Source organism: Magnolia sinica, chromosome 4, assembly GCF_029962835.1.
Source record: "Magnolia sinica isolate HGM2019 chromosome 4, MsV1, whole genome shotgun sequence".
In the NCBI taxonomy this organism is placed as follows: Eukaryota; Viridiplantae; Streptophyta; class Magnoliopsida; order Magnoliales; family Magnoliaceae; genus Magnolia; species Magnolia sinica.
In genome coordinates, this window is record NC_080576.1 from 46,668,103 (window position 1) to 46,696,042 (window position 27,940).

Genomic DNA, 27,940 nt, shown 5'->3' on the forward strand with positions numbered 1-27,940 from the left:
GTCCTTCTGCAGGATGGGTGTAGAGGGTGATTTTAGGTGTACAACATTGAAGCTTATCTAGATAGGCACTAAAACTTTGCTACATTAGTCGAGGTTCGTTTTTGGTGAGTAACAAACTCCATGTCAACAGTCATAGGAAAAATGTTTAAATGCAAATTGGGTGGAGCTTTTGACTTAGGTTTGTTTTATGCCTATAATTTGGTTTTGCAAAGGATAGCTTTCATGGGATCATTCATATTTGTCATTCTTTTCATCCTATTTACTAATGGTAGAAGAAAATAAAAGAAGAAAAAAGACAAGACAATTAGCTATATGGTTGAGAATTGAGATCCTCTCTACGGCAATCAAGGAATTTAAAAACAGTTATGTAGGGGAACTGCTATGCGTTACCAGGCCCGTGACGATGCGTTACAGGGCCGATACAGGTATTTACAAGAATAAAATAAAAATAAAGAAAGAAAGAAAAAGAAAAAAATGGTTGTCACAACCATTACAGCCCGTATCCCAACAGTAACAGCAGTGGCTGTTACGGCCACTGTTATTGTTATTACAGCCACTGTTATTGTTATTGAATACCTTGACGGTAATAGCAAGTTGTAAAAGTGCATCAACAAGCCTATTATTGCTTCAATCTTAACATGGTAGCATATATAAATTGCAATCACATCCATGATATGAGATAAGTTAGAAAGCAAGTTAATTTGCATTGTAATATATCAATCATAAGTATAACAAGATATGCCCACCTAATTTATCACTTAAGAGATATTCAAACAGTAAAGAAGAAAATGGCACATGAAATTTCTTCAGCAGAACTATGAAGCATGAGACATGATAAGCTCACAAAGTCTCTCTAATGGAACGAAAAATGATTTCCAGGGTCTCCATCTGTTTCCCCAACAGAACCTCTCTCATGCCATGGACACATGTTAGTTCCCCATAACTTCTTGAGTCGTCAAGCACCTGGTGATGAAAAAAATAAAAAGAATGAATAAATTGAAGAATCTACAATTACACTTTTTTTCAAAAATTATGGGGATTTCTCATTTTGCAAGTGAAGAAGATGGCAACCAGTCTCAAAAAAGCAAGCAGAACTTCAATACCAAAAATAAGATTCAACTGATTGTAGAAAGCGAAGACCAACACTTAACAAAAAGAAAACTAAAAGGAAAGAATAATGGAGAGAGGAAAAAAGTAAAAAAGTAAAAGAAAGACAAAAATTGAGAAAACAGTTTCAAGCATTACAATTAAAAAAAAAAATGGCACAAATCTCCTCTCAGTGATCCAGGATTTACCTTGAGGCAGCTACCACAAGCAAGGAAACTCACAAACCTTCAAAAATTGCTCACAATTTACCATGTTTTGAACATTTATTATTAGAATCTTCAACTTTGCAAATTGCCAAACTTCATACTTCTCAGAAAATGTAATTTTGATGACCATGCTGCATAACTTGTGATCCCCATTCCCCACCCGTCAAAGTTGGGAGCAGATTAGCTGTTACCCAGGTAACACCTCAGTGGGTGTTACCCTAAAAGTGTTGGGCCCACCTTGATGTATTTGTTGTATATTCATGCCGTACATCTGTTTCTCCGTCTCATTTTAGGATGAGATCCCAAAACTTAAGAAGATCAAAATCTCAGGTGGACCACACCACTAGAAACAGTGATGAATGACCATTAAAAACTTTTTGTGGGCCACAAAAGTTTTGAATCAAGCTGATCTTTATATTTTCCCTTCATCCAAATCTTCTTGACATTATCAACAAGTTGGATTGCAAATAAACATTACGAAAATCTTACGATGGGCCCTTTGGAAATTTTTATGGTGAGGCACTCAATCACCACTGTTTCCTGTGGTGTGGTCCACCTGAGATTTGGATCTGCATAACTTTTGGGACCCTGTCCCAAAATGGGCTGGAGAAACAGATGGACAGCATGGATATATAGCAAATCATCAAGGTAGGCCCCATGGTAAGGGTAACACCCACCAATCTTCTTCCCTCAAAGTCACTATCCCAGGTCCTGCGCAACAAACTAGTATATTTTTCAAACTAAAATACTGAACCAATTTGTCTGCATGATCTTGTGAAACAAATGTACTTTTGGCCATTCAAATTTCATAAAACATGCAACAGGCACAAGAAATGATTCTCAACTGCCTTTTTGAAAAATACAATTGTTCATAGGTAACTCATTGATTATGATCAATCTTTGTAATAAACTATTAGATAGCACTTAATCCTAATCAACTATGTAATAGTTTGTTAAATTGCAACTGTGGGAGTTTTATGCTCTCAATATCGGTCCGAACCCCGAATAAAAGAGTGTTGCATGACATTGGCAGCTGGTGTCAAACTTAGGGCCCGTTTGGCCGGGTGGATTGGGAGGGATTGAATGGTATTAGGCTGGATGGCATGGATTTCTAGATAATGATGGTTTTGTCAGTGGATTGGCTGGAGATCCATGGGATTGCTATATCCCTGGATTGCTATATCCAGTCTGTCTGGCGCACCCGGCCAATCCCAGGATTAAAGCTTCTCATCCCTTCCGGGTGGATTGGATGGGATTTAAAGGTAATGATGATGTTGTCAGTGGATTGTCTTAAGATCCATGGGATTGGGATCAGATCACTGACTCTGTTTGGCACGCCAGTCCAATCCTGGGATTTGACTTCCAATCCCGTCCAATACCATCCAATCCCTTCCAATCCGACCGGCCAAACAGGCCCTTATGTTATAACTTCCATCATTACTTCGAAGAATATGATGACGTTCTCAGATCGTATCTTTCTATTTGACGTGTAAAGTTTCCAAAATTATTTATGGTATTCGTACCTGTAGACACCCCACCCAAGATGAGATAAACTACTTCGTATGACTTGGGTTGGACTTTGACATAGGAACCCAGTTGACTCAGGAGGACACTTAAAACCCTAATCCAGTCAGCCAGGGCGCCCTCTCATAACCTCCAGAATCAAGCTAAGCCTAATGGGAAATCAAAGATAATGGTGTGGGCAGGAATCAGATTCTTGTCGGCCACCATCTACCAATCAGAGTTTGACACATGGAACCTTAGGTTGTTGTGTAGCAAATGCACCTTGAAAGGAGAGCTTTGCACAGCAGTGAGAATCTGATTCTCACCAGCACCCAAAGTCAACCACACTGAGCACACTACAGCAGAGGTAGGCCTTGGGATTTGAGATAGGCCACGTAGGTAGCCAACGAGAATCAAATTCCCACCAACTTTCCATATATAAGCAGGTAATGCCCACTCGAGAGAGAGAGAGAGAGAGAGAGAGAGAGAGAGAGAGAGAAGCCAAAAAAAAAACAAAATAAGAGGGAGAGGAAGTTGCTATTTACATTGAATTATTTTCGTTCCTATCTTTTATCACATGGCATCATTCACCAAACATCATGTGCACACAAACCACAATAAAATGACTTATAGAACATAAAAATTGTTATTTACTTGAGGTTGCTAAGGCATTGTTGTTAAATGTGAAGATTCTGAAAGGTTTTTGGAGTAATGTAGTTTTAACTGCATGTTATCTCATAAACTAGATGCCTTCATCATTCTTAGGTAGAAAATCTCCTTTTTGGCTATATACCCCCAGTGTCAACCGTTTACAATTCTTCCTAAAGTTTTTGGGTGTATATGCTTTGTACATCAATTTGACCATGTTTCTAATAAATTTGAACCCAAGGTTATAGTTATGAAGTGTCTTTTTTTAGATCCTCTTACACACAGAGCAGTTACAAGTGTTATAATTCAATCACTCGTAGACGATATGTATCAACTAATGTCACCTCTTTTTTTTTTTCTTTTTTCTTTTTTTTTTTTTAATTACTCCATATTTTTCTGAGGAAAAAAGATCATTGGAACCTGATGGTTCCATCACTCTTCCTATGGTGCCAGGCACAACTTCATCCATAAAGCAAGATCCTACGCAATGCTCAAATCCGCCACTGCTGCAAGTCTACTCCAAATGTTCCAAGAGAAGTGATGAAGTGCACCAACATGTCCTCTATCAATCAACTAAAGATCTTCCGGAGTCTTCACCAGTATTGTCTAGTGAAGATTATCTGCCCATTGTTCTCTGTAAGGGTATACGCTCTTGTACCCAACATCTTATCTCTCATCTTATTTCCTTTGATGGCTTATCTCATTCTTTTCGATAGTTTGTTTTGTCTTTGGCCTTTGTGTTTGTTCCTCACTCATTCTAGGAGGCTCTTAATAGTGACAGGTGGAAGCATGCTATCGAAGAAGAGATGATTGCACTTGATCAAAATCAAACTTGGACTTTAGCTAAACGACCTATAGGAAAACGTGTGGTAGAGTGTAGATGGGTATATACCGTCAAGTACAATCCAAATGACTTGATAGAGCGTTCAAAGGCTTGACTAGTTGCGAAGGGATACACTCAGACTTTACGGGTTGACTACTTTGAGACCTCCCCTTTGGCCAAGATTCATTCTATACGTGTGGTGATCTCTATTATTGTAAATTTAGAATAGCTGCCAACTTGATGTGAAGAACACCTTTCTTCATGGGGATCTGCTTGAAGCAAGGTGTCCCGTATCGGTATCGGTTGGCGTAACGGTGCCCTCCGAAACCGATACGGATACGGGGGCGTAACGGTCCGTAACGACGCAATTTTTTTTTTTTGCCAAAAAAATATGAAAAAATATAGATTAAATCCGGAATATTCTAAGCATTCCAAATATGCATTCATTTATAAATTGGAACATGTTTATGATGGTGTAACGGTCCACTCTTTGGTGAGAAGTTGTATCGGACTGTCTGATTAATTTTTTAACCAGGTAACTTGAATTTGACTACAAAATTCATATATTTAATTTTTTTAAATATGTAATTTATATACTTAACAACTTGATATCATTTCTCCCCATAGTTCTTTAAAAAAAAATGAAATTAAATTCAGGTAGATGGCGTTGCCAATTTGGGGCTGACTTGGAGGACCAATCTATTCTCCAAATCAGCCTCAAATTCATGTCATTTATTGTCATTATCCCACTTATAAATTGGTGGACATTTATTGGATAATGAATCATAAAAATAAAATAAAATCAAAGGGCCCTATTTTAAAAAATAAAAGCTCACAAATTAACAATTAAAACTATTCAAATAATTTGATTTTGGCATTGTGAGTTAGCAATTGCAGTCCATAATTTAATTGTCAAATTTTAAGTTAATATATGTCTCGTGTACAATTTTTTAAAGCTTGAATTAGGAGGGACTCAGATGTAAAGTGCAGCACATGTGTCAAAGTTTTTTGGGCCCCACCCATGATGAATGTGTTATATCCACACCGTCCCTCCATTTTGCCAAATAATTTTAGGGCATGAGCCCAAAAATGAGGCACATCCAAAGCTCAGGTGGATTGCACCATAAAAAACAACAATAATTAAATGTTCACCGTTATTGGGGCTAGAAAAGTTTTAGATCAAGCTGACATGTGTGTTTTCCCTTCATCCACCTCAATGTGACCCAATTAATAGGTTAGATTGATAATAAACATTACAGTGGACTTTAAGAAAATTTTAATGGTGAGCATTCTATAACCACTATTTTCTATGGTGTGGTCCACCTGAGATTTGGATATTATTAATTTTTTGAATCCTGACGTAAAATGACGTGGCAAAATGGATGGACGATATAGATAAAAAATATACATCATAGTGGGGCCCACTCGGATCTGATCAGATTGGATGGAAAATAAACATTACCGTGCGCCCTACAAATTATTTAACCGTGAAAATCATTATCTCTGTTGCTATTTTTGGTGTGGTCCAAATGATCTCTGGATATAATTCATTTTTTGGGTGGTGTTCAAAAATGATCTCTGAAAATAGATGAACGGTGTAGATGTAATAAATACATCACTATGGAGCCCAAATAACTTTGATCTCCTTTGAACTATTCGTACAACTCGGAGCTCGAGGACTGTCAGCGCTCGTCTTTGCGGGACACGTACCTACGGCAGTAGCAGCTAGCTGCTGCAAATTAAAAAAAAAAAAATGGAGAGAGAGGGAAACGAAAAGAAAAAAAGAGGGAAAGAAGAGAAGAAAAAAGGAGGGAAAGGGGGAAAGAAGAGATTGAGAGAGAGAGAGAGAGAGTGAGAGAGAGAGAGGAAGAAGAAGAAGAGGAAGAGGAAGAAGCAGCCGCAGCCGCAGCCGCAGCTGCTCGAGAAGAAGAAGAAGAAGAAGAAGAAGAAGAAAGAGAAGAAGAAGAAGAAAAGAAAGGAAAAAAAAAGGTAAGATTTTTTTTTTTTTTTCAGGGCTCCGTAACGGCCGTTATGGTCACAGAATTCCGTAACGGCCGTTTCGACCCCGTATCGCGTAATGGGTCACACCGTTACCGTTACGTATCGGCCGTTACGGCCAATACCAGCAAAACTCTTCTGCCGGCTCTAAGTCGTGCGCATTCTCTACCTGATAACATCAATAGCCTCTGATGTCTGCTGCACAAGCTCGAGACCTAAGAGACGACGCTCTCCAACCTTGATCCCACAACTAGGAGATTTGCACAGTCTACTATAAAGTGCCTCAAAAGGAGCCATGCTGATAGTCGCCTGATAGCTATTGTTATACGCGAACTCGGCGAGGCTCATATGCTCATCCCAACTGCCCGCAAAGTCGATCACACAAGCTCTGAGCATATCCTCAAGGACTGGTTGACCCTTTCGGTCTGCCCATCCGTTTGCGGATAATAAGCGGTGATGAGACACAAAGTGACCCCCATCGCCTGCTGGAAACTCCTGCAAAACTGAGACGTGAATTTGGAGTCTCGGTCTGAAACGATTGAAACTGGGATACCGTGCAGTCTTACTATCTCCTCAATGAACACCTTTGCAAGCTGGTCCATCGACCAGGAAGCACGCACCGGAATGAAATGAGCCGACTTCCTCAGACGATCCACGATAACCCAGATGGTATCATGACCGCGCCGAGTCCTCGGCAAACCTGTGATGAATTCCATTGACACGTGCTCCCACTTCCACTCTGGAATGCTCAACGGCTGTAAGTGATCAGGGGTCTTTGATGATTGGCCTTAACACGTTGGCATGTGTCACACTTGGCCACAAAACTAGCAATTTAGCGCTTCATCCCCTGCCAAAAATACTGCCTCCTCATATCACGATATATCTTCGTGGAGCCCGAGTGAATAGTAAGTCTCGATCGGTGTGCCTCGGTCATCAAATCACGACGCAACTCTGGCACGTTCGGGACACAATCAGCCTCTGAAGCGTAATCCACCATCGGAACCAATCTGCCAGTCTGACTGCTCCACGGATGCGGCCTCTGCTCGGTACTCCTGAAGGGACTCATCCGTCTGCTGGGCCTTGATCACCTTAGCCACCAAAGAGGGTTGAATTGATAAGCTCGAAAGCTGAACAATGGAAAACTGCATACCGAACTCAAAGTCAAACTCTGAAATATCATTGAGCGTCTGCCACTTATGCACCATCATCTGTGCCACCAGGCCTCGTGGCTGACGGCTGAGCGCGTCCACCACCACGTTTGCCTTACCCGGGTGGTACTGAAGGTCGAAATCATAGTCCTTCAATAGCTCCATCCATCGCCTCTGACGCAAGTTCAACTCGGACTGCGAAAATAGATACTTCGAGCTCTTCTCGTGAGACCCGACCTGAGTTCGCATGTGTGCATGTGTGTGTAGGTATGCATTTCATTTCTTTTGATCCTGTGGTCCTACCGGTCGAATTCCGGCAACCCGCGACCCCGGATTGTGTTTGCGATCATCCTTCAGTCTGGTCACGTAGACTCGACTCGGATAGACCTGAGACCTATGTCATCTTGTTCGCATCGTCGCAGCAGTTCCGATGCCGCGTCTCGTGCGCCAATCCGATGGGTAGATCAAAAAATGTACCAATTGCAATTCTTGACCCTTGATTTAATGTGAGACCCACTTTAGTAGGGTGTGCATATATCCCTAGGAAGCAAGGCCCACCTTAGGTGTAATCATTCCTTAGGTGTCTAGTCTAGCTAGCCTACACCTTTTCTAGCTAGCTATGATAGCTACAGCCTCCCTAAGCAACTAGCCTAGCTAGCCATCATATAACCTCTCTAACCAAGACCATCATTAGCTTCCTTCCCTAAGATAGGCATCATTATTTGCCCTTACCAAGGCCTCCCTTCCTAAGCAAACTCATTATTGCTATGGCTATAACCTTCTCTCCTCTCTCTTCCTCTTTTCTTCTCCTTCATTGCTAGAGGGGTTGGGACGTCCAACCCTCCCTCCATTTTTCCAGCCTCCTTCTTCCTTAATCCCCCACTATCTAACCTTTGAAACGCCATCTCCACCATTGATCCATTTCCCTTGGTGCTAGAGAATCTTAGTGTGGAAGTTTGGTGATCATCTTTGAGGTGGGTGCTTCTTCTTTCCTTTCTCCTTTTCCTTTTGCTACATGCATGGAAGCATGTAGGGCCCACCAATCCATGGTGGAGGCCCTACATGGCTCCTAGGATGAAGGCCATGGGCCTAGATCTTACACATTCCTTCCTTGGTGGGCCATCCTCCATGGACACACCATGATGTACTTCCTTTTCATTCTAGCATCTCATAGGCCATTTAGGTCTTTGCATGCATAGTGGGGAAAGGTGTCCCCACCATCCAGCAACTTTTCTTGATGTATAGTAGCTTGCATGTAACATATGTACATGGTGGATGGCATGGATTGCATTGTGGAAGGTCCATTAGTGGTAAGACCTTCCACCAATGGTCGGATCACTCTCCTTCTCTCTCCCTTTCCCTCCTTTTTCTTCTATTTATTTCTGATGATGTGTGGCCCACTAAGGAGGTCAGCAACGCCTCAGATCCATCAGAGAGATGGGAGGTCCAAGCCCACCTTGTTGGACGTCCAGGCCCACCATGCATGCATGGGTTGGGTGGCCTCCAAACTTGATTTTTCCTAGAGATTTTAATGCACTAATAGATCTGGAATCTTGCTAACCCATCAAGGTGGACCCCACTTGATAGATCAGGGTAATAAACCCTTGGATTAATTTATATGGGCCGAAATATGGGCAACATATGTTGCCGTTCAGATTTCAGTCCCAGTTGGAGCATGTGTTTTGGGCTATTGTTTAGACCTATTTGCAGGCCTTTTTATCCCAAATTTCTTTAGGGGTTTTGTAGTGTGTGGACCCCACTTTGATGTGGTATAGGGCCCACACCCTACCTCTTATGTTTGAGGCCCATGGGTTGGGCCAAAGATGGCCAACTATCCAGAAATTTCTGGACAGTTCAGCAATACAGTATGGAGGAAAGCAATATATTCAACTGACTTTCTAGAAGAAGTGGGCCACCCCAGTGGACCCCACTTGTTGTCCAGATGTAGGGCCACCTTTTCCCCTAATTTTTCAAGGGTTTGGGTGGGTCCAGGCCTACTCTATGTGGTCCCAAACATAGGGACAGTTATAATTCCAGCAACATTTCACCCGGGACAGATTGTAATTCCGAATTTAATTAAAATACTTCTGGATATCCAAAAATCATGAAAATTTATAAAGAGGTGGCCCACCCATGGTGGGACCCAACTACCAATTTTTGGGGCCAAAGGACCCCTGTGCACACCGTGGCAAGGGCTGGACCGGCCCACCACGTTGGGACGTCCATGTCAAACAGAATTTTTGGATTGTCTGTTTTCTTTAAATTAATTAAAACACTTCTAATCATCCAAAAATCACGAAATTTTGTGGAGGTGTGGCCCACCCATGGAAGGACCACCCTGCAAATTTTCAGGGCCATCGGGCCCCTGTACCGTCCGTGGTGCAGCTTGGAGTGGCCCACCAGGTTGGGGAGTCCAGCCTTGGTTGGCCGTCCAGGCCACCTTGTGGGCCCACCTTAATGTATTTTGTTGTCCCACCACCCATCCAATCTTGGTCCATGTGGGACATGACCACCTCCCTCTGCAGTTTCCTTTTTTGGGGTCCATTTGGGTGAGTTATGGGCCAATTACCCAGGCCCATAGGGTTGCCTACACATGGGACGCCCAGCCCATTGGGCTGCTGCTGGACGTCCAGTCCAGCAGCATGGCCCACCTTATTTATGTGTCTAATTTACTCCCTTCATCTGGTGGAACCCCCTGTGACATGTATGGGTCACCAGGATTTAAAATAAACATATAATTTAATTAATTTTTGAATTTCCAGCAATGTCAGATTGTGGGTGGGCTGAAATTCTAGCAATAGGCTCATGGTTGCTACCCATAAATGGATGTTTTGGGCTAGCATGGCCCACCAAATTTGGGGATATTGTTACACATATCTTGCCCCATTTTAATTAGATTTTTGGGCTTAATTAGTGCATATTTAAAGGCTCTTTCCAATTGGATTCTTATTGGACTAGTCTCCTAGTTAATTGTTGGGCCTTATAGCCTTAGTTGGGCTGGAACTTCTGATAGGCCCATTGGACCCTTGGGGCCTATATTTATCATGCCATAATGATGGGTTTTATGGGCCAAATACTCAAGTAGTTGAGCCCTTGCTTGCCCATTAAAATAAATCCATACTTGGGTCGAGATGTGAGGCCCGACTTACTTGTGTTAACTATAATGATTACCCATATGTTGGAATAATGGGCTGCCCATTAGGCCCACCACAATGAGTGGACCCATGACCTTGCTTGAGGGCCCACCATGTTGCCTATGTATTGGGCTTAGTGTATGACCCACTAGACCATGGATTGCTTGGGCCTTGGACTTTACTTTATATGCGTAGCGGGATACCTTTTGGGACCCAGTTGAGGTTGGATGTCCTCCCTGGTGGCCCTAAGGTAGGCCCATAGGGTTCCTATAGGTGGTTGAAGGTCTACATTGGGCCCTTGATTAGGACCGCTTCTTCCTTGGGTTTATGACTTTCTTAGCTTGTGGGCTATCCCAAACTATTGGGCACCCACTAGAGGACTTCACTTCTCCTTAGAGTACCTGTCTATGTATCTAGACCTTGTCCCTCCTTGGGAAGGAAGAATATATATATTCTACAGTTAGCGCACTTACTTCATTGTGACCCATATGCATCATTTGTGTGAATTGATTGCATTGTGTGGTGGTCATAGAGGGATGGAGTTTCTCCCCTTGTGCACATTGAGTGCCTGAAGCTTGTGCGTGATCTATACGTGTGACTCATGCATTGGCATCGCATTTCATGATGATACCGCCCTTGCTTCATTAGAGCCTTGCCTCCGCAGGGACATTCGTGGATAGGTGTATGTGTGGACACTGGAAATATTACTTGAGCATACCGGGTACATAGGATGCCCATGGGTGAAATTCCCAAAACTTCCATAGTACCAAGAATCTGCCCCAACGCCGTGATTAAGTGGAAACTATGAGCGTACGAGGGCCTTATACCGTTAGGCCGCGACTCCCACTGTCGTGTAGTCGGTTGGGTAGGGGTGTGGCCTTACTTGCCTGATGTAAGAAGGCATTACTAGGCTGAGTCTGACCAGCTTGTAAATGGGTCCGCTACTTTCAGGCCTTGCTAGTGATTGGCTATCCGCAGGCAGGGTGGTGAGGTCTCTTACGCTCGTTTGACTATGCGGGGTCTGTAGAGCGGTAGTCATCCAGCAGTGTAATGGACCCCGGTGATTTCCTTATGATTGGAAATATACTTGATATGTGGATTGGTTATGAGCACTGACATTATTTTGCATCCCATTCGCATCGGCTGTATAAGCCCCTTCATGCATTGCCTTGGTATAGCGCCCAGTACTCGTATTCATGATAAGCCTTGGTAAGGCTTGTGATATTTTCATTAAGCATGTTTCTCTTCCTATACCTCTTACTATTCTTCTGTGCACCATTGTCACACACTTGCACTACCCTCTAAGCTTCTATAAGCTTATGCACGATTGATGCGTGCAAGAGATCCTAGGCAGGCGTCGTAGCGGTAGAGCTTTGATTAGAGCTGAGCTTGAGGACCCCAGTGTTGCAGAGTTTTCTCTCCTTCTTCTATTATTTTATGTATGTCCTTTTGGACCTTATGAAAGCTTGTAAAAGTTCAAATTCATAGTGGATTTTGTGATGTGTGCCTTTGTTGTTCTCAGATATACTTGCTGTGATCTTGGGTATGCTCGTATTGGTAATGATTATACTGTTATGGAAATCCTCCTTGTAGGATCCTATAATCGGAACCTACTTCAGGAGCCGAGAATGTGGGTCTCACATTAAATCAAGGGTCAAGAATTGCAATTGGTACATCTTTTGATCTACCCATCGAATTGGCGCACGAGACGCGGCATCGGAACCGCGGCGATGATGCGAACAAGATGACATAGGTCTCGGGTCTATCCGGGTCGGGTCTACGTGACCAGACTGAAGGATGATCGCAAACACAATCCAGGGTCGCGGGTCGCCGGAATTAGACCGGTAGGACCACGGGATCAAAAGAAATGAAATGCATACCTACACACAGATGCACACATGCGAACTCAGGTCGGGTCTCACGAGAAGAGCTCGAACTATCTATTTTCGCAGTCCAAGTTGAACTTACGTCAGAGGCGATGGATGTAGCTATTGAAGGACTATGATTTCGACTTTCAGTACTACCCGGATAAGGCAAACGTGGTGGCGGACGCGCTCAGCCGTCAGCCACGAGGCCTGGTGGCATAGATGATGGTGCATAAGTGGCAGATGCTCAAGGATGTTTCAGAGTTTGACTTTGAGTTCGGTATGCAGTTTTCCATTGTTCAGCTTTCGAGCTTGTCGATTCAACCCTCTTTGGTGGCTAAGGTGATCAAGGCCCAGCAGACGGATGAGTCCCTTCAAGAGTACCGAGCAGAGGCCGCATCCATGGAGCAGCCAGACTGGCAGATTGGTTCCGATGGTGGATTACGCTTCAGAGGCTGCTTGTGTCCCGGAGGTGCCAGAGTTGCGTCGTGATTTGATGACCGAGGCACATCGATCGAGACTTATTATTCACTCGGGCTCCACGAAGATATATCGTGATATGAGGAGGTAGTATTTTTGGCAGGGGATGAAGCGCTAGATTGCTAGTTTTGTGGCCAAGTGTGACACATGCCAACGTGTCAAGGCCAATCATCAAAGACCCCCTGGTCCCTTTAAAAAGGCCTAGCTATATGTCCTAGAGGAGGGGGTGAATAGGACAATGCCAAATAAAACTTATAACAGCGGAATTAAAAGAATATGATAGCCAAAGTAAATCACAATGCAGGAAAGTAAAACAGCCTCAAAATTCAGATCTTGAGAGGTTGATACAAATGTTGTTCTAAGGACAACCTTTCACCAAAAACCAGAGTTTATGGTAGGACAACCTTATTTCTAGAAAGATCTTTGTATCAAATCTCAAACCGAAGAGGAATACAGAAATAAATACAAACTGAATTAAAATAAATTATAATCACAAATGTATTGTTCTAGGGACAGCCATACACCATAAAAATGGCAGGGCAACCTTGCTGGAACAACTTTTAAAGGAAATTGAATATCAAGCTGATAAAGGAATAGCAGAAAATAAATTCTAAACTATTACAAAATTCTCACAATGCTTGAATTAAATGATTGCAACATTCACCACCATACATACATCCCACAAAAGAATAATTAAAGATCAGACGTATAAATCATTCAACCACAACACAAGGGATTATAGTGGTTCGCCTGTGTGTTCACCAACTGTTAAACAACAGCCACACAGAATGCTACTCCACTCCTAATATCCTCACACAGGGGATATTAGCGTTCACTAACAAAATAGATTTTCCCGGTTCACCCAAAACCTTTACAATTGTGTCTTTGTCGTAGGCTTACACAATTAAAAACCCCACTTCGAGTTTTCTGGCTCTCATCAGGATAACTAATACAACAAGATTTTTCTGCAAATCTTGAAAGAAACCAAAACAGAAAGGAATTTACAATTAAATGTAAAATACCCGATTATCTCCTTCGTTGTAGCAGCCCGGTAGAACCAAATCAGAGTAGATGATTGAATGTCCAAGTTCAATGTCCAGGACTCAATTACAATGGTTCTAATTCTAATAGATTTTAAATTAAACCAAATAGGGCTTGCCTTAATTGATTTTGATTCCAAAGCAAGGGAATAACAATTCCTCTTATCAAATTAGATTGGAATAGAAAAACAAAATCAATTAAATGAAGCTAAGGAAAGAGAATATTAAATAAGCACACTTAGCTTAGATGGAGCAGAATTATCTCTCGAAGTTCGACGAAGATTGGCTTGAATGGATTAATTAATTCGATGATTTCTTCGAGATTCGTGCCCTATTTATAAGTGAGCGGATCGCGTCTTCGACTTAAGGAGCTCTTCGACTAGTCGAAGCAATATCAGATATTTGAAAAATCAGGTGCGATAAGCTTTGACCGTTCTACGATCGGTCGAAGGTCTCCTTCGATCGTCGTAGTCACCTTCGATCGTCGAAGGTCTCCTTCGAGGTCGAAGAACTCAAAAACATCGCTGGATTTTGAGTCGAAGATTTTCAATCGGTCGAAAATGCGTAACACTCTTCCTTCGATCGGTCGAACAGATTCTAGACTAGTCGAAGCTATGATTTTATCCGAAATTTGTAACAAACTCACGACTGATCGAGGAATTTCTTAGACTAGTCAAAGCAACTCTAGGACTAGTCGAAGAAGGCCTAGGACTAGTCGAAGAACAGACCAAACTTATGTAAAATAAACATTCGATTTATGTATCCAAAGTGACCTACTTCTAAGGTCAACCTAAGGTCAGTCAAACCTCAACCATGAAGTAAGGACATTGAAACATTAGGAACTAGTGACCTTGAAGTATGAGCCTTGAAGTCTTGATGTAGTTCAATCTTGAAATCTTGATGTAGCTCAATCTTGAAATCTTGATGTAGCTCAATCTTGAAAGTGTCTTGAGTTCTTTACAAACTGCCTTGTACTCTTCTTGAAGTCTTGCAGCTTGAGTCTTGTCTTGTGAGTAGTTCTTGCATTCAAGATTGATCCTTGTACTTGTGAGCTTTGCTTGTTGTGAGCTTAGCTTGTTCATGAATGTTGATCCTTGAGAGAGCTTCACTTATGCAAGTTATATATAACAGTGATTTTGGCACCACAAATTTGACAACAGACAGGGATATAAACTATAGCACTTACACCCTTGCAGCCGTTGAGCATTCCAGAGTGGAAGTGGGAGCACGTGTCAATGGAATTCATCGCAGGTTTGCAGAGGACTCGGCGCGGTTACGATACCATCTGGGTTATCGTCGATCGTCTGAGGAAGTCGGCTCATTTCATTCCAGTGCGTGCTTCCTGGTCGATGGACCAGCTTACAAAGGTGTTCATTGAGGAGATAGTGAGACTGCATGGTATCCCAGTTTCGATCGTTTCAGACCGAGACTCCAGATTCACGTCTCAGTTTTGGAGGAGTTTCCAGCAAGCGATGGGAGTCACTTTGTGTCTCATCACCGCTTATCATCCGCAGACGGATGGGCAGACTGAAAGGGTCAACCAGATCCTTGAGGATATGCTCAGAGCTTGTGTGATCGACTTTGCGGGCAGTTAGGATGAGCATATGCGCCTCGCCGAGTTCGCGTACAACAATAGCTATCAGGCGACTATCGGCATGGCTCCTTTTGAGGCACTTTATAGTAGACTGTGCAAATCTCCAAGTTGTTGGACCGAGGTTGGAGAGCGTCGTCTCTTAGGTCTCGAGCTTGTGCAGCAGACATCAGAGGCTATTGATGTTATCAGGTAGAGAATGCGCACGACTTAGAGCCGGCATAAGAGTTTTGCTGATCATCGGTGTCGACCCCTCGAGTTCGCAGTCTGGGACATGGTATATCTCAAGGTCTCACCTATGAAGGGCGTGAAGGGCAAGCTTGCCCCGAGATTCATTGGACCTTTTGAGATTACTGAGCGCGTAGGGCGCTGTGGCCTATAGGCTTGCCTTACCTCCTGAGTTGGCTGCGATCCACGACGTATTCCATGTTTCTATGTTGCGGAAATGTGGGTCGGACACTATTCCTGTGAGTGAATGACAACCACTTGAGGTCCATGAGGATGCTTCTTACATTGAGCAACCGATTCGTATTCTTGATCGAAAGGAACAGGTCCTCAGGACCAAGGTCATTCCCATGGTGAAAGTGCTATGGGGTCATCATTAGGAGGTCGAGGCATCTTCGGAACGCGAGGCCAAGATTAGAGAGCGTTATCCCCATTTGTTCAATGATTGATTGCTTGTATTGCCTTCTCTTGTGATTGATGATTGATATATATATATATGATGTGATGATGTTTATGCATTTTTATTGTTCCGATTTTGTCAATTTCGAGGATGAAATTTCTTTGTCGGTAGGGAGTTGTGAGACCAGACCCGAGTTCGCATGTGTGCACGTGTATGTAGGTATGCATTTCATTTCTCTTAATCCCACGGTCCTACCAGTCGAATTCCGGCGACCCGCGACCCTCGGATTGTGTTTGCAGTCATCTTTGAGTCCGGTCATGTAGACCCGACTCGGATCGACCCGAGACCTATGCCATCTTGTTCGCATCGTCATCGTGGTTCCGATGTTGCGTCTCGTGCACCAATCCGATGGGTAGATCAAAAGATGTACCAATTGCAGTTCTTGACCCTTGATTTAATGTAGGACCCACTTTAGTAGGGTGTGCACATCCCTAGGAAGCAAGGCCCACCCTAGGTGTAATCATTCCCTAGGTGTCTAGTTTAGCTAGCCTATACCTTTTCTAGATAACTATAATAGCTATAGCCTCCCTAAGCAACTAGCCTAGCTAGCCATCATATAACATCTCTATCCAAGACCATCATTAGCTTCCTTCCCTAAGATAGGCATCATTACTTGCCCTTACCAAGGCCTCCCTTCCCAAGCAAACTCATCATTGATATGGCTACAACCTTCCTTCTCTCCTCTCTCTTCCTCATTTCTTCTCCTTCATTACTAGAGGGGTTGGGACGTCCAACCCTCCCTCCATTTTTCAAGCCTCCTTCTTCCTTAATCCTCCACCATCTAACCTTGAAACCCCATCTCCACCATTGATCCATTTCCCTTGGTGCTAGAGAATCTTGGTGTGGAAGTTTGGTGATCATCTTTGATGTGAGTGTTTCTTCTTCTTCCCTTTCTCCTTTTCCTTTTGCTACATACATGGAAGCATGTAAGGCCCACCAATCCATGGTGGAGGCCCTACATGGCTCCTAGGATGAAGGTCATGGGCCTAGATCTTACTCATTCCTTCCATGGTGGGCCATCCTCCATGGACCCACCATGATGTACTTCCTCTTCATTCTAGCATCTCATAAGCCATTTAGGCCTTTGCATGCATAGTGGGGAAAGGTGGCCCCACCCTCCAGCAACTTTTCTTGATGTATAGTAGCTTGCATATAACATATATACAAGGTGGATAGCATGGATTGTGGTGTGGAAAGTCTATTAGTGGCGGGACTTTCCACCAATGGCCGGATCACTCTCCTTCTCTCTCCCTTTCCCTCTTTTTTCTTCTATTTATTTCTGATGATGTGTGGCCCACTAAGGAGGTCAGCAACGTCTCAGATCCATCAGGGAGATGGGACGTCCAAGCCCACCTTGTTGGACGTCCAGGCCCACCATGCATGCATGCATGGGTTGGGTGGCTTCCAAACTTGATTTTTCCTGGAGATTTTAATGCACTAATGTATCTGGAATCTTGCTAACCCATCACGGTGGACCCCACTTGATGGATCAGGGTAATAAACCCTTGGATTAATTTATATGGGCCGAAATATGGGCAGCATATGTTGCTGTCCAGATTTCAAGCCCAGTTGGAGCATGTGTTTTAGGCTACTGTTTAGACCTATTTGCAGGCCTTTTTATCCCAAATTTCTTTAGGGGTTTTGTAGTGTGTGGACCCCACTTTGATGTGGTATAGGGCCCACACCCTACCTCCCATGTTTGAGGCCCATGGGTTGGGCCAAAGATGGCTAACTATCCAGAAATTTCTGGACAGTTCAGCAATACAGTATGGAGGAAAACAATATATTCACCTGACTTTCTGGAAGAAGTGGGCCACCCCAGTGGACCCCACTTGTTGTCCAGATGGAGGGCCACCTTTTCCCCCAATTTTTCAAGGGTTTAGATGGGTCCAGGCCCACTCCATGTGGTCCCAAACATAGGGACAGTTATAATTCCAGCAACATTTCACCCGGGACAGATTATAATTCCGAATTTAATTAAAATACTCCAGGGTATCCAAAAATCATGAAAATTTACAGAGAGATGGCCCACCCATGGTAGGACCCACCTACCAATTTTTGGGGCCAAAGGACCCCTATGCACACCGTGGCAAGGGCTGGACCGGCCCACCACGTTGGGACGTCCATGTCAGACAGAATTTCTAGACTGTCTGTTTTCTTTAAATTAATTAAAACACTTCTAATCATCTAAAAATCGCGAAATTTTGTGGAGGTGTGGCCCACCCATGGAAGGACCACCCTGCAAATTTTCAGGGCCATCGGGCCCCTGTACCGTCCGTGGTGCAGCCTAGAGTGGCCCACCAGGCTGGGGCATCCAGCCTTGGCTGGTCGTCCAAGCCACCTTGTGGGCCCACCTTAATGTATTTTGTTGTCCCACCACCCATCCAATCTTGGTCCAGGTGGGACATGACCACCTCCCTCTGTAGTTTCCTTTTTTGGGGTCTATTTGGGTGAGTTATGGGCCAATTATCCAGGCCCATAGGGCTGCCTACACATAGGATGCCCAACCCATTGGGTTGCTACTGGACGTCCAGTCCAACAGCATGGCCCACCTGATTTATGTGTCTAATTTACTCCCTTCATCTGGTGGAACCCCCTGCGACATGTATGGGTCAGCAGGATCTAAAATAAACATATAATTTAATTAATTTTTGAATTTCCAATAATGTCAAATTGTGGGTGGGCTGGAATTCCAGCAATAGGCCCATGGTTGCTGCCCATGAATGGATGTTTTAGGGCAGCATGGTCCACCAAATTTAGGGATATTGTTACACATATCTTGCCCCATTTTAATTAGATTTTTGGGCTTAATTAGTGCATATTTAAAGGCCCATTCCAATTGGATTCTTATTGGACTAGTCTCCTAGTTAATTGTTAGGCCTTATAGCCTTAGTTGGGCTGGAACTTCTGATAGGTCCATTAGACCCTTGGGGCCTATATTTATCATGCCATTGTGATGGGTTTTATGGGCCAAATACTCAAGTAGTTGAGCCCTTGCTTGCCCACTAAAATGAATCCATACTTCGGCCGAGATGTGAGGCCCGACTTACGTGTGTTAACTATAAGGATTACCCATATGTTGGAATAATGGGCTGCCCATTAGGCCCACCATAATGAGTGGACCCATGACCTTTATGGTTGGGCCCAAACCTTGCTTGAGGGCCCACCATGTTGCCTATGTATTGGGCTGTGTATGGCCCACCAGACCATGGATTGCTTGGGCCTTGGACTTTACTTTATATGCGTAGTGGGCTACCTTTTGGGACCCAGTTGAGGTTAGATGTCCTCCTTGGTGGCCCTAAGGTAGGCCCATAGGGTTCCTATAGGTGGTTGAAGGTCCACCTTAGGCCTTTGATTATGACCGCTTCTTCCTTGGGCTTATGAATTTCTTACCTTGTGGGCCATCCCAAAGTATTAGGCTCCCACTAGAGGACTTCACTTCTCCTTAGTGTACCTGTCTATGTGTCTAGACCTTGTCCCTCCTTGGGAAGGAGGAATATATATATTCTACAGTTAGCGCACTCACTTCATTGTGACCCATATGCATCATTTGCGTGAATTGATTACATTGTGTAGTGGTCAGAGGAATGGAATTTCTCCCCTTGTGCACATTGAGTGATTGAAGCTTGTGCATGATCTGTATGTGTGACTCATGCATTGGCATCGCATTTCATGATAATACCGCCCTTGCTTCATTAGGGCCTTGCCTCCGTAGGGACGTTCATGGATGGCTGTATGTGTGGACACCAAAAGTATTACTTGAGCATACTGGGTGCATAAGATGCCCATGGGTGAAATATCCAAAACTTCCATGGTACCAAGGATCTGTCCCAACACCGTGACCGAGTGGAAACTATGAGCGCACGAGGGCCTTATACCATTAAGCCGCGACTCCCACTGTCATGTAGTCGGTTGGGTAAGGGTGTGGCCTTACTCACCTGATGTAAGAAGGCATTACTAGGCTGAGTCTGACTAGCTCGTAAATGGGTCCGCTACCTTCAGGCCTTGCTAGTAATTGACTGTCCGCGGGCAGGGTGGTCAGGTCTCTTACGCTCGTTTGACTGTGCGGGGTCTGTAGAGTGGCAGTCATCCAGCAATGTAATGGACATCGGTGATTTCCTTATGACTGGAAATATACTTGATATGTAGATTGGTTATGTGCACTGGCATTATTTTGCATCCCATTCGCATCGGCTGTATAAGCCCCTCATGCATTGCCTTGGTATGGCACTCAGTACTCATTACATCATATTCATGATAAGCCTTGGTAAGGCTTGTGATATTATCATTGAGCATGTTTCTCTTCCTGTAACTTCTACTATTCTTCTGTGCACCATTGTTACACACTTGCACTACCCTCTAAGCTTCTATAAGCTTATGCACGATTGATGTGTGCAGGAGATCCTCGGCAGGCGTCGTAGCGGCAGAGTTTAGATTAGAGTTGAGCTTGAGGACTCCAGTGTTGCAGACTTTTCTCTCCTTCTATTATTTTATGTATGTCCTTTTGGACCTTATGAAAACTTGTAAAAGTTCAAATTCATAGTAGATTTTGTGATGTGTGCCTTTGTTTTTCTCAGATATACTTGTTGTGATCTTGGGTATGCTCGTATTGGTAATGATTATACTGTTATAGAAATCCTCCTTGTAGGATCCCAGGATCGGAACCTACTTCAGGAACCGAGAACGGCGTGCCACGGAGGCTGTTGCGGCCAGAACCGGCTATCGGGTTCCTTGTGAATCCGGTAACCGAGTCTAGGGCGTGACAGGAGTTGGTATCAAAGCCGAGGACGACTCTGTTCCAACGGTGGGAGATTGTGCTGCCCCGGTCCCTGTTCCAATGTGGGCGGGCATGGTGTGGGCGAGGCTGAGTGCCTGGGCGAGCTACCGCGCTGGGCGAGATACTGTTGCAGTCGATTGTCGACGGAACTCTGTCCTACATCGCTTGGACAGTCGTTTGAAGTCTTGGCTATATGTGGAGGCTCTCCCTTAACTGTTGTGACACGTTTTAAAGCCGTGCGGGGGAGACCCCAAAGCGGACAATATCACAACGGTGGGGCGGGTTATCTCAGTTGATGCATTATAACCACACGTGTAAGACACCTTGGCCACATGTGTGGTCTACCAATCACTCAAGTGGTTCACAAATAGATTTGGTTTTATGTTGAGCTTGGTCATATATTTGGGTTAAAGTCTTTAAGCACATGTCATTGTTTTATGTTATCTTTAAGCAAGGGGGTATAATTGTAACTTCTATGTGATTAGTGATTGTCCTAATAATAAAAGAGAGGTGGGGGCGTATGGAGTGGTTGAAGCACTCTCTCCTCCTTTTCTTCTTTCCTCTCATCTTCCTTCTTCTCTTCTTCTCTTTTCTTCATGATTAACTATAATCTCAATGAATTTACGAATCAAATCCTTCATAATTCACCAAAATAATAATTAGTTATGAATGACTACATAAAACTTCAATAAACCATACCAACCTCATTATGAAACTAATACGTCACCAACCCACCCCAACCAAGATAATCAATCATTTTACTAATCAATATTCAATACAACCCAATATAATCAATAGAAATAGCATCATCATCATCATTTAAGCCTTATCCCCCAATTAATTGGGGTCAGCTACATGAATCATGTTCCACTATTTCAGACTATCAAGGACCATATCCTTAGAAAAACTAGAGGTTATCACATCTTTTCTTACTACCTCCACCCCACGTCCTTTTAGGGTTATTCTTGGTCTATGTTACACACGGCCAAACCACCAAGTCTACTTTCCCTTGTCTTATTACCTATAAATGTTACTCTTAAGGTTCTATTGAATGCATTCATTTCCATTTCTATCCTTCCTCGTCTTGCCACTCATCCATCCCAATATCCTCATTTCAACTACACAACCTATGAACATATTGTTCCTTAACTGCCCAACATTTTGTCCCATAAAGCATGTGATGCAGGACAATTAACCACTTGCTCTAAAAGCTTGAACTGATAGAGCATGGCGAATTAATCCATTTATCTCATAGCCTAGGCGCCAAATCCATGGGTTAGGTCCTCGACTGAACCCTCCTCGTGGGCCCCAAATCCATGGGTTCCGCCACCTCGTGGGACCCGAATCCATGGGTTCCGCCTGACACGACCCTCCCGTCTCACACGGCCCCCAAATCCATGGGTTACAGCATCCCACATGCCACCCCACGGGCCGCCCCACTCGAGCTTGGTGTGAAAATGCCCCCGCATTAGCACGGTTGGTCTTATAGCTATCTTATAAAATTTCCCCTTCAATTTGATTGGTAAGCAGAGATCACATAAAGCTCCAATGGCACATCTTTATTTCACCCATCCCACTCTAATTCTATAAGCAACATCCTTCTCAATCTCTCAATTCTCATAAATTATTGACCCAAGATATCAAAATGGTCATTTTTTGGTACTTCTTGGTTAATAATCTTAACTAATTCCTTGTTTCCACACCTATTATCGCTAAAATTATGTTCCATTTACTATGCTTAGTTCACCTAATTCTAAAACCTTTATATTTCAAAGAGCCGCTAAATAGTTCTAGCTTTTTGCTTACCCCCTCCCTCATCTCATCAATCACAACAATGTCATCTGCAACCAACATACAACATGGGACCTCTTCCTCTAAATGCCCCACCAACTTATCCATAATAGTAATAATAATAATAATAATAATAAAAAGAAGATGCAAGCCCAATGTTAGTCCCTGGTATAAGCCTATAGTAATCGGAAACTCACTTGTCCATCCACTAGTAGTAATCAGATTTGCAATAGCTCTATCATGCATATCCCTTATCATGTCAATATATCCTCATGAAACTCATTTATTTCCCAACACCCACAAGATTAACTCTAGGGACCCCATTATATGCTTTCTCTATAGTCGAGATTATGTGGAGATCCTTGCTCTTCATATATTCCTCCATCAACTATCAAGGACTTGTTTGGTATTGCTTCTAGAAAGTGTAGAATGGATTCTCAAAAAGCAATTCTCTAAAATTGTCTATTGAAAATTTGCTTATGCAAAATTGGTTCTTAGTAGGCATGTTTGGTAAACATACCTTAAAAAAGGCCGATCCAATGATCATATGGCCACCCTATGAATTTGGAGGTTTTTAGAGGGTTGTCCATTGTTTGCTTGCGTGAGGCCCACCATGTTGGGTACATGACATCCAACCTGTGCATTGCATCAACCCTGCATTGATGATGGGATGCCCCAAAAAATAGGTCTATACAATATTAGGTGGACCACACTATGTGGGAATCCATCTACAAGCCTCCAAATTCAGATAGTGTGGTTCACTTTGGATAAAGTTGATTTTTGGAGTTTCCCTTCATCCAAGTGAGTGGGACATGATGAATGAGTTGGATGGAATATACCTAGCATTGTGGGCCCACACAAAAACCTATAGTTGGCATCCCTTCCACATTGTTCCCTGTGGTGAGGCTAACCTAAATTGTGGAATGGGCTGATTTTTGGCCCCAAGGCCCAACATTAGCTGGTCCACATGATGGATGGGGTCGATGCATGCCACATAAAGTGCATGAGTATGAAGCATCATATGCTAGTAAGGTATCAAATACAGCCTTTTAGCCGATCAAATTGGAGAAGGAATCTGCGTGAGATGTTTTTGTATGCACATGTAGCATGTGTTAGAGATCAAGCGGACAACATGCGTATCAAAGATTTGGGCCATTCATCAAGTAGGGCACACCTCAAACATGGCAAGGACCAAAAATAATGTCAGTTGAATTATCAAGTAGATCAAATTTGTATGAGGAAAAAGGGCCATTGAAAAAATTCCAGCAGTCCAGATTTCACATACATGTGTAGCAGTATACTGCCCTGAATTTTGATACATAGCATGTTCAAAGTTCACTCTACTTGATAAATGGGTCGAATCTCTAACATGTGTGCTATGGACATATAGATCTAACACTTGTTCCACCGATCTCAAGTGGCGTCCGCCTGTCAGTGCATTAGCACTTTTGGAGAAACGTTTCCTGACCCGTTTTGGAAAAATACCTAGAAAAAAACCCCAGTTCAGAAAACAGGGCCATTTTCATAATCAATTCTTTAGAAGCATTAATTAGGCATGTTAACCAAACATATCTAACCCACTAGAAATGATTCTGATATTAAAAAATGCTGATAAGAACTTAAAACACCAATGCCAAACGAGCCCTAAGCAGGATAATAGACTCAATGGTTGACCTTCCTAGCATAAATCCAAACTGATTTCCTGATACATTCGTATCATGCCTTAATCTTCACTGATTCATTCTCTCCCAAAGTTTCATGGTATGACTCATAAGTTTAATACCATGTTAGTGCAGCTCTATATGTCTCCCTTATTCTTATAAATGTAAGGTATGGATTTGCTAAACTAACAAAAAACATTAACAAGAAGCCTCAATAAACATGGCATGCATGATGCCTTCCAAAGTCCAAAACATGGGCTCCATTTTATAACAGTGTGGAATCCACACGATCAAACCATCCTCACTATCCAATTTCACTAGTTGAATTTGGATTGTTGACATTTTCGTTTCACCATCTATTGGAAACCACCATTTGGGTGGTAAGGGTCGTCCAAGCAGCATGTTTTTATGATCTCCATCCACGATTGAGCTCATGATTTCGATGGTCTGGATTAATGAATAATCTATATGTACACAGCATATACTATTTGAATGTGTTGCCAATGCTCCCTTACAGGGTTGTGGACTCACACCATAGTCTAACGCATTAATAAAATCTACTGTCTCATCAATTTTCCAAAGAGAATAACTTATATACTTCAGTAGACTGTGATGCTTAATATGCAGGCAATAAAAAATTGTACAAGTTCAATACAAAAAAACATAAATTAAACCATCCAAATTGTGATCCTCAAATTGGATGAATCATAAATCAAAATCACATCCAATTGGTTATCTAACAAGCCAATTCCTGGACATTTAACGGAAGGTTGAAATGAAAAATGGCAAATTGCCCCTAATTCAGCAAACGAGTGTCCCTGAATTAGAGGTTAAGATTGTTCAACCAATCTGATTTTGGGATTAAGACCCATCTAAAGTAGGTCCTGAAATTTGGATGGTTTAATTCATGGTATTCAAAAAAGGTTATGGTAATGGTGAGACAGTTATGCGATAAAGGGCTGTACTGCCTGTTCTGAAAAATATGGCCCATAACAGCCCATATCATCCTTTTTTTAAAAATGCTGTTACAACTTAGAGGCTGTAATTGCCGTTACAGCCAGTATCATAACAGCTATAAGGTAGCTATTATGAACACCAATATTACTGCTATTGAATACCTTGGGTTAATTTGAGTTCATGAACGATACGAGTACTATTTATGAGTGGCTACATATCAACCACCACATTCATGGTTTTTTGACTCAGTAACTCGGATCAAATCGTACTGTCTGAGTTGAGTCGACTCAGGTGAGTTGAGTGTCTATTCTGAATGTTGACTGGTGGTGTCCAACAGCATCAGGCTCAACCAAGTCTGAGTTGACTCCAACTAGAAGAAGTTGTCGATCCTCAAACTCCCTTTGCAAAAAAATTGGAAATTTCACGACAATTTCTCGGGAAAAAGTTTGTGTACACATGTCATGCACCTCTGAGGGCCAATGTACACCAACCACCTACCATCTATGGACAGTAGGCAGGAACCCAAACACAACATTTCAAGATATTCAGATCCCATTTTGTAATGTGTGCTGAGATTCCCAATCACCATCCGCGGATGGTTTGAGATAAGCATATCCATTCCATTCCAAAACCTGAATTGGCACCAGTAGGCCGAAATCCTATACTTTGCAGAAAACATTTAAATTAGGCCATCGAGAAAAGAGAAAAAGGCAATTCAATTGCTTCGAGAAAAAGGGGAAACAAAAAGGAAGAGAGAAAGTAAAATGCAGCGAATTGCGGGAAGAGAGAGATAAGAGGGGGAGTAGAGAGAGGAAGAGAGGAGAAACCGGCAATCTTTGGATGATGGAAGAAGCGTTTCTGAATTGGGAGAGGAATCGAGATTGAAGTTCGTCCCATCGACACATTTCTTCTCTAACTCTTCTGTACTTTTGCTGGTATTTCTTCACCAGCATTTCCATACTCAAAAAGGAGAGAGAGAGAGAGAGAGAGAGAGAGAGAGTTGCAACGGCTTTTTGAAAGGGCTGTTGGGGATGCTTGAGGGGGTTTAGGGTTGTAAGGATACGCAGAGATATTGCACGTGCAACGCACGCAGGAGAGGAGGCCCGAGAGAGAAAGGGTGAAGAAATTGGCTCGAATGCATCCGATCGCAGAGTATGTCTGAATATAGGTAGTCTTCCAATAATCCAAACCGTTCATATGATTTGTGTTCCCTTTTACGCTTGATGGAAAACAAATAAAAGCCCTCAATTTGCATTAACCCTTTGAAATGTGGCTCTTTTGGTTAGAAAATGGACGGTTACCATTCTGCATGATCGAAGGTCTAAAACATTCCGATTGAGAGGGATGTCGGGCATCCCTATCAAGAGAATGCTTATCACGTAAAGTGTTTGCGTTGTTGAAAAGAATTCAATTGGAAGGTAGATATTAATGTACTCGAACAAACGTAGAAAGAGAAAAAGAGCAAAGGGTGTAGCTAGAGGTAGGTGCTGGCCACGCACATGCTAAGAGAAAACACCAAAATAGTTGGAGCTGTGCATAAAAAGTCAGTGTGAGCCTTAAATACATTGGCATGATCTTAGCTGTACATCATAATGACCATGTGGCCCGGTGGACAAAATGATTAAACTTAAATTCATTGGCGTGATCTTAGCTGTAGATCATGCAGATCATGGTGACCATGTGGCCTGGTGGACAAAATGATGTGACTTAGTCAATGTGTGATATCACTTTAAACATATATGGATATGGGTCAAGAGAGAGGAATGATTTCTCAATTAGTCCTTGAAAATCATAGATTTACGTATAATTGTTGTTGACCTAGAAGAGCTGTGGTACATAAATCTCACTACCTTGGGATATACTCATAGGAATCCTATGATGAGACGTATGGTCATTCCAACTGAGGGGACTAGCTTGGGTCAAGATGAACAATCCTCACCATCATGCTTGACTTGTTGCCAATATACCTTTTTTGCCCTTACCCCCGCATAAAAGTGTGAGTGTGCCAGCTTTGGATACGTGTATTAGTGAATTAAATTCAAGTTACTAGTTTGAGGTACCATTAGCCTAAACATGGATTAGTTTGATGTGGTATAAATGAAGATTCCTTAGGAATATGATGCAAGATCACAATTTTGATCGAATATCTTTAGCTCTCTTTATGAACGCTAGTTTATGGCCATTAAAAGTAGGTGTAGCTAGGTATGTTTATCAGGGTTCATTGATTCTTACATGGGCCAATAAAGGATCTATTGAGTTTCCCTAAAGACATGTATTATGACTAGATCTACTAGATCAATGACTCCTTAAGTGATTTTTCTTCCAAGGCCGATATTTTAAAAAAAATGGTTTTATGAAGGTTTTCCATTGTTACTTTTTTGTTTTAACAGTTAAAACTCTTTCAATCGTATATAATGATGATCTAATGTCTCAAGTTTAATGGTTCATTATTTGATCAATATGAGATATATATATTATATCTTTGGTGGATGATCACGTGATCTTAGCTACCCAAGTGTAGAGTTG

At 42.7% G+C, this 27,940-nt stretch overlaps 1 protein-coding gene across 9 annotated transcripts in view; it reads right to left on the bottom strand.

Moving 5' to 3' along the window:
* Positions 1-26,898, bottom strand: part of LOC131243080 (uncharacterized protein At5g43822-like) — a 73,843-nt gene extending 46,945 nt beyond the window's left edge. For 2 of the 9 annotated variants that reach the window (XR_009169847.1, XM_058242166.1), the window contains exons 1-2: positions 26,242-26,890; positions 845-963 (exon numbers count right to left, since the gene is read on the bottom strand). Coding sequence is in view for 7 of the 9 variants with exons in the window: in XM_058242166.1 (XP_058098149.1) it covers positions 845-963; positions 26,242-26,373 (251 nt within the window). In the remaining 2 variants the exon portion in view is untranslated. Of the gene's footprint in view, positions 1-844; positions 964-26,241 lie in introns of all 9 variants that reach the window. The other 7 variants (XM_058242163.1, XM_058242164.1, XR_009169848.1 and 4 more) reach the window with 6 other exon arrangements.
* Positions 26,899-27,940: the final 1,042 nt, after the last annotated feature.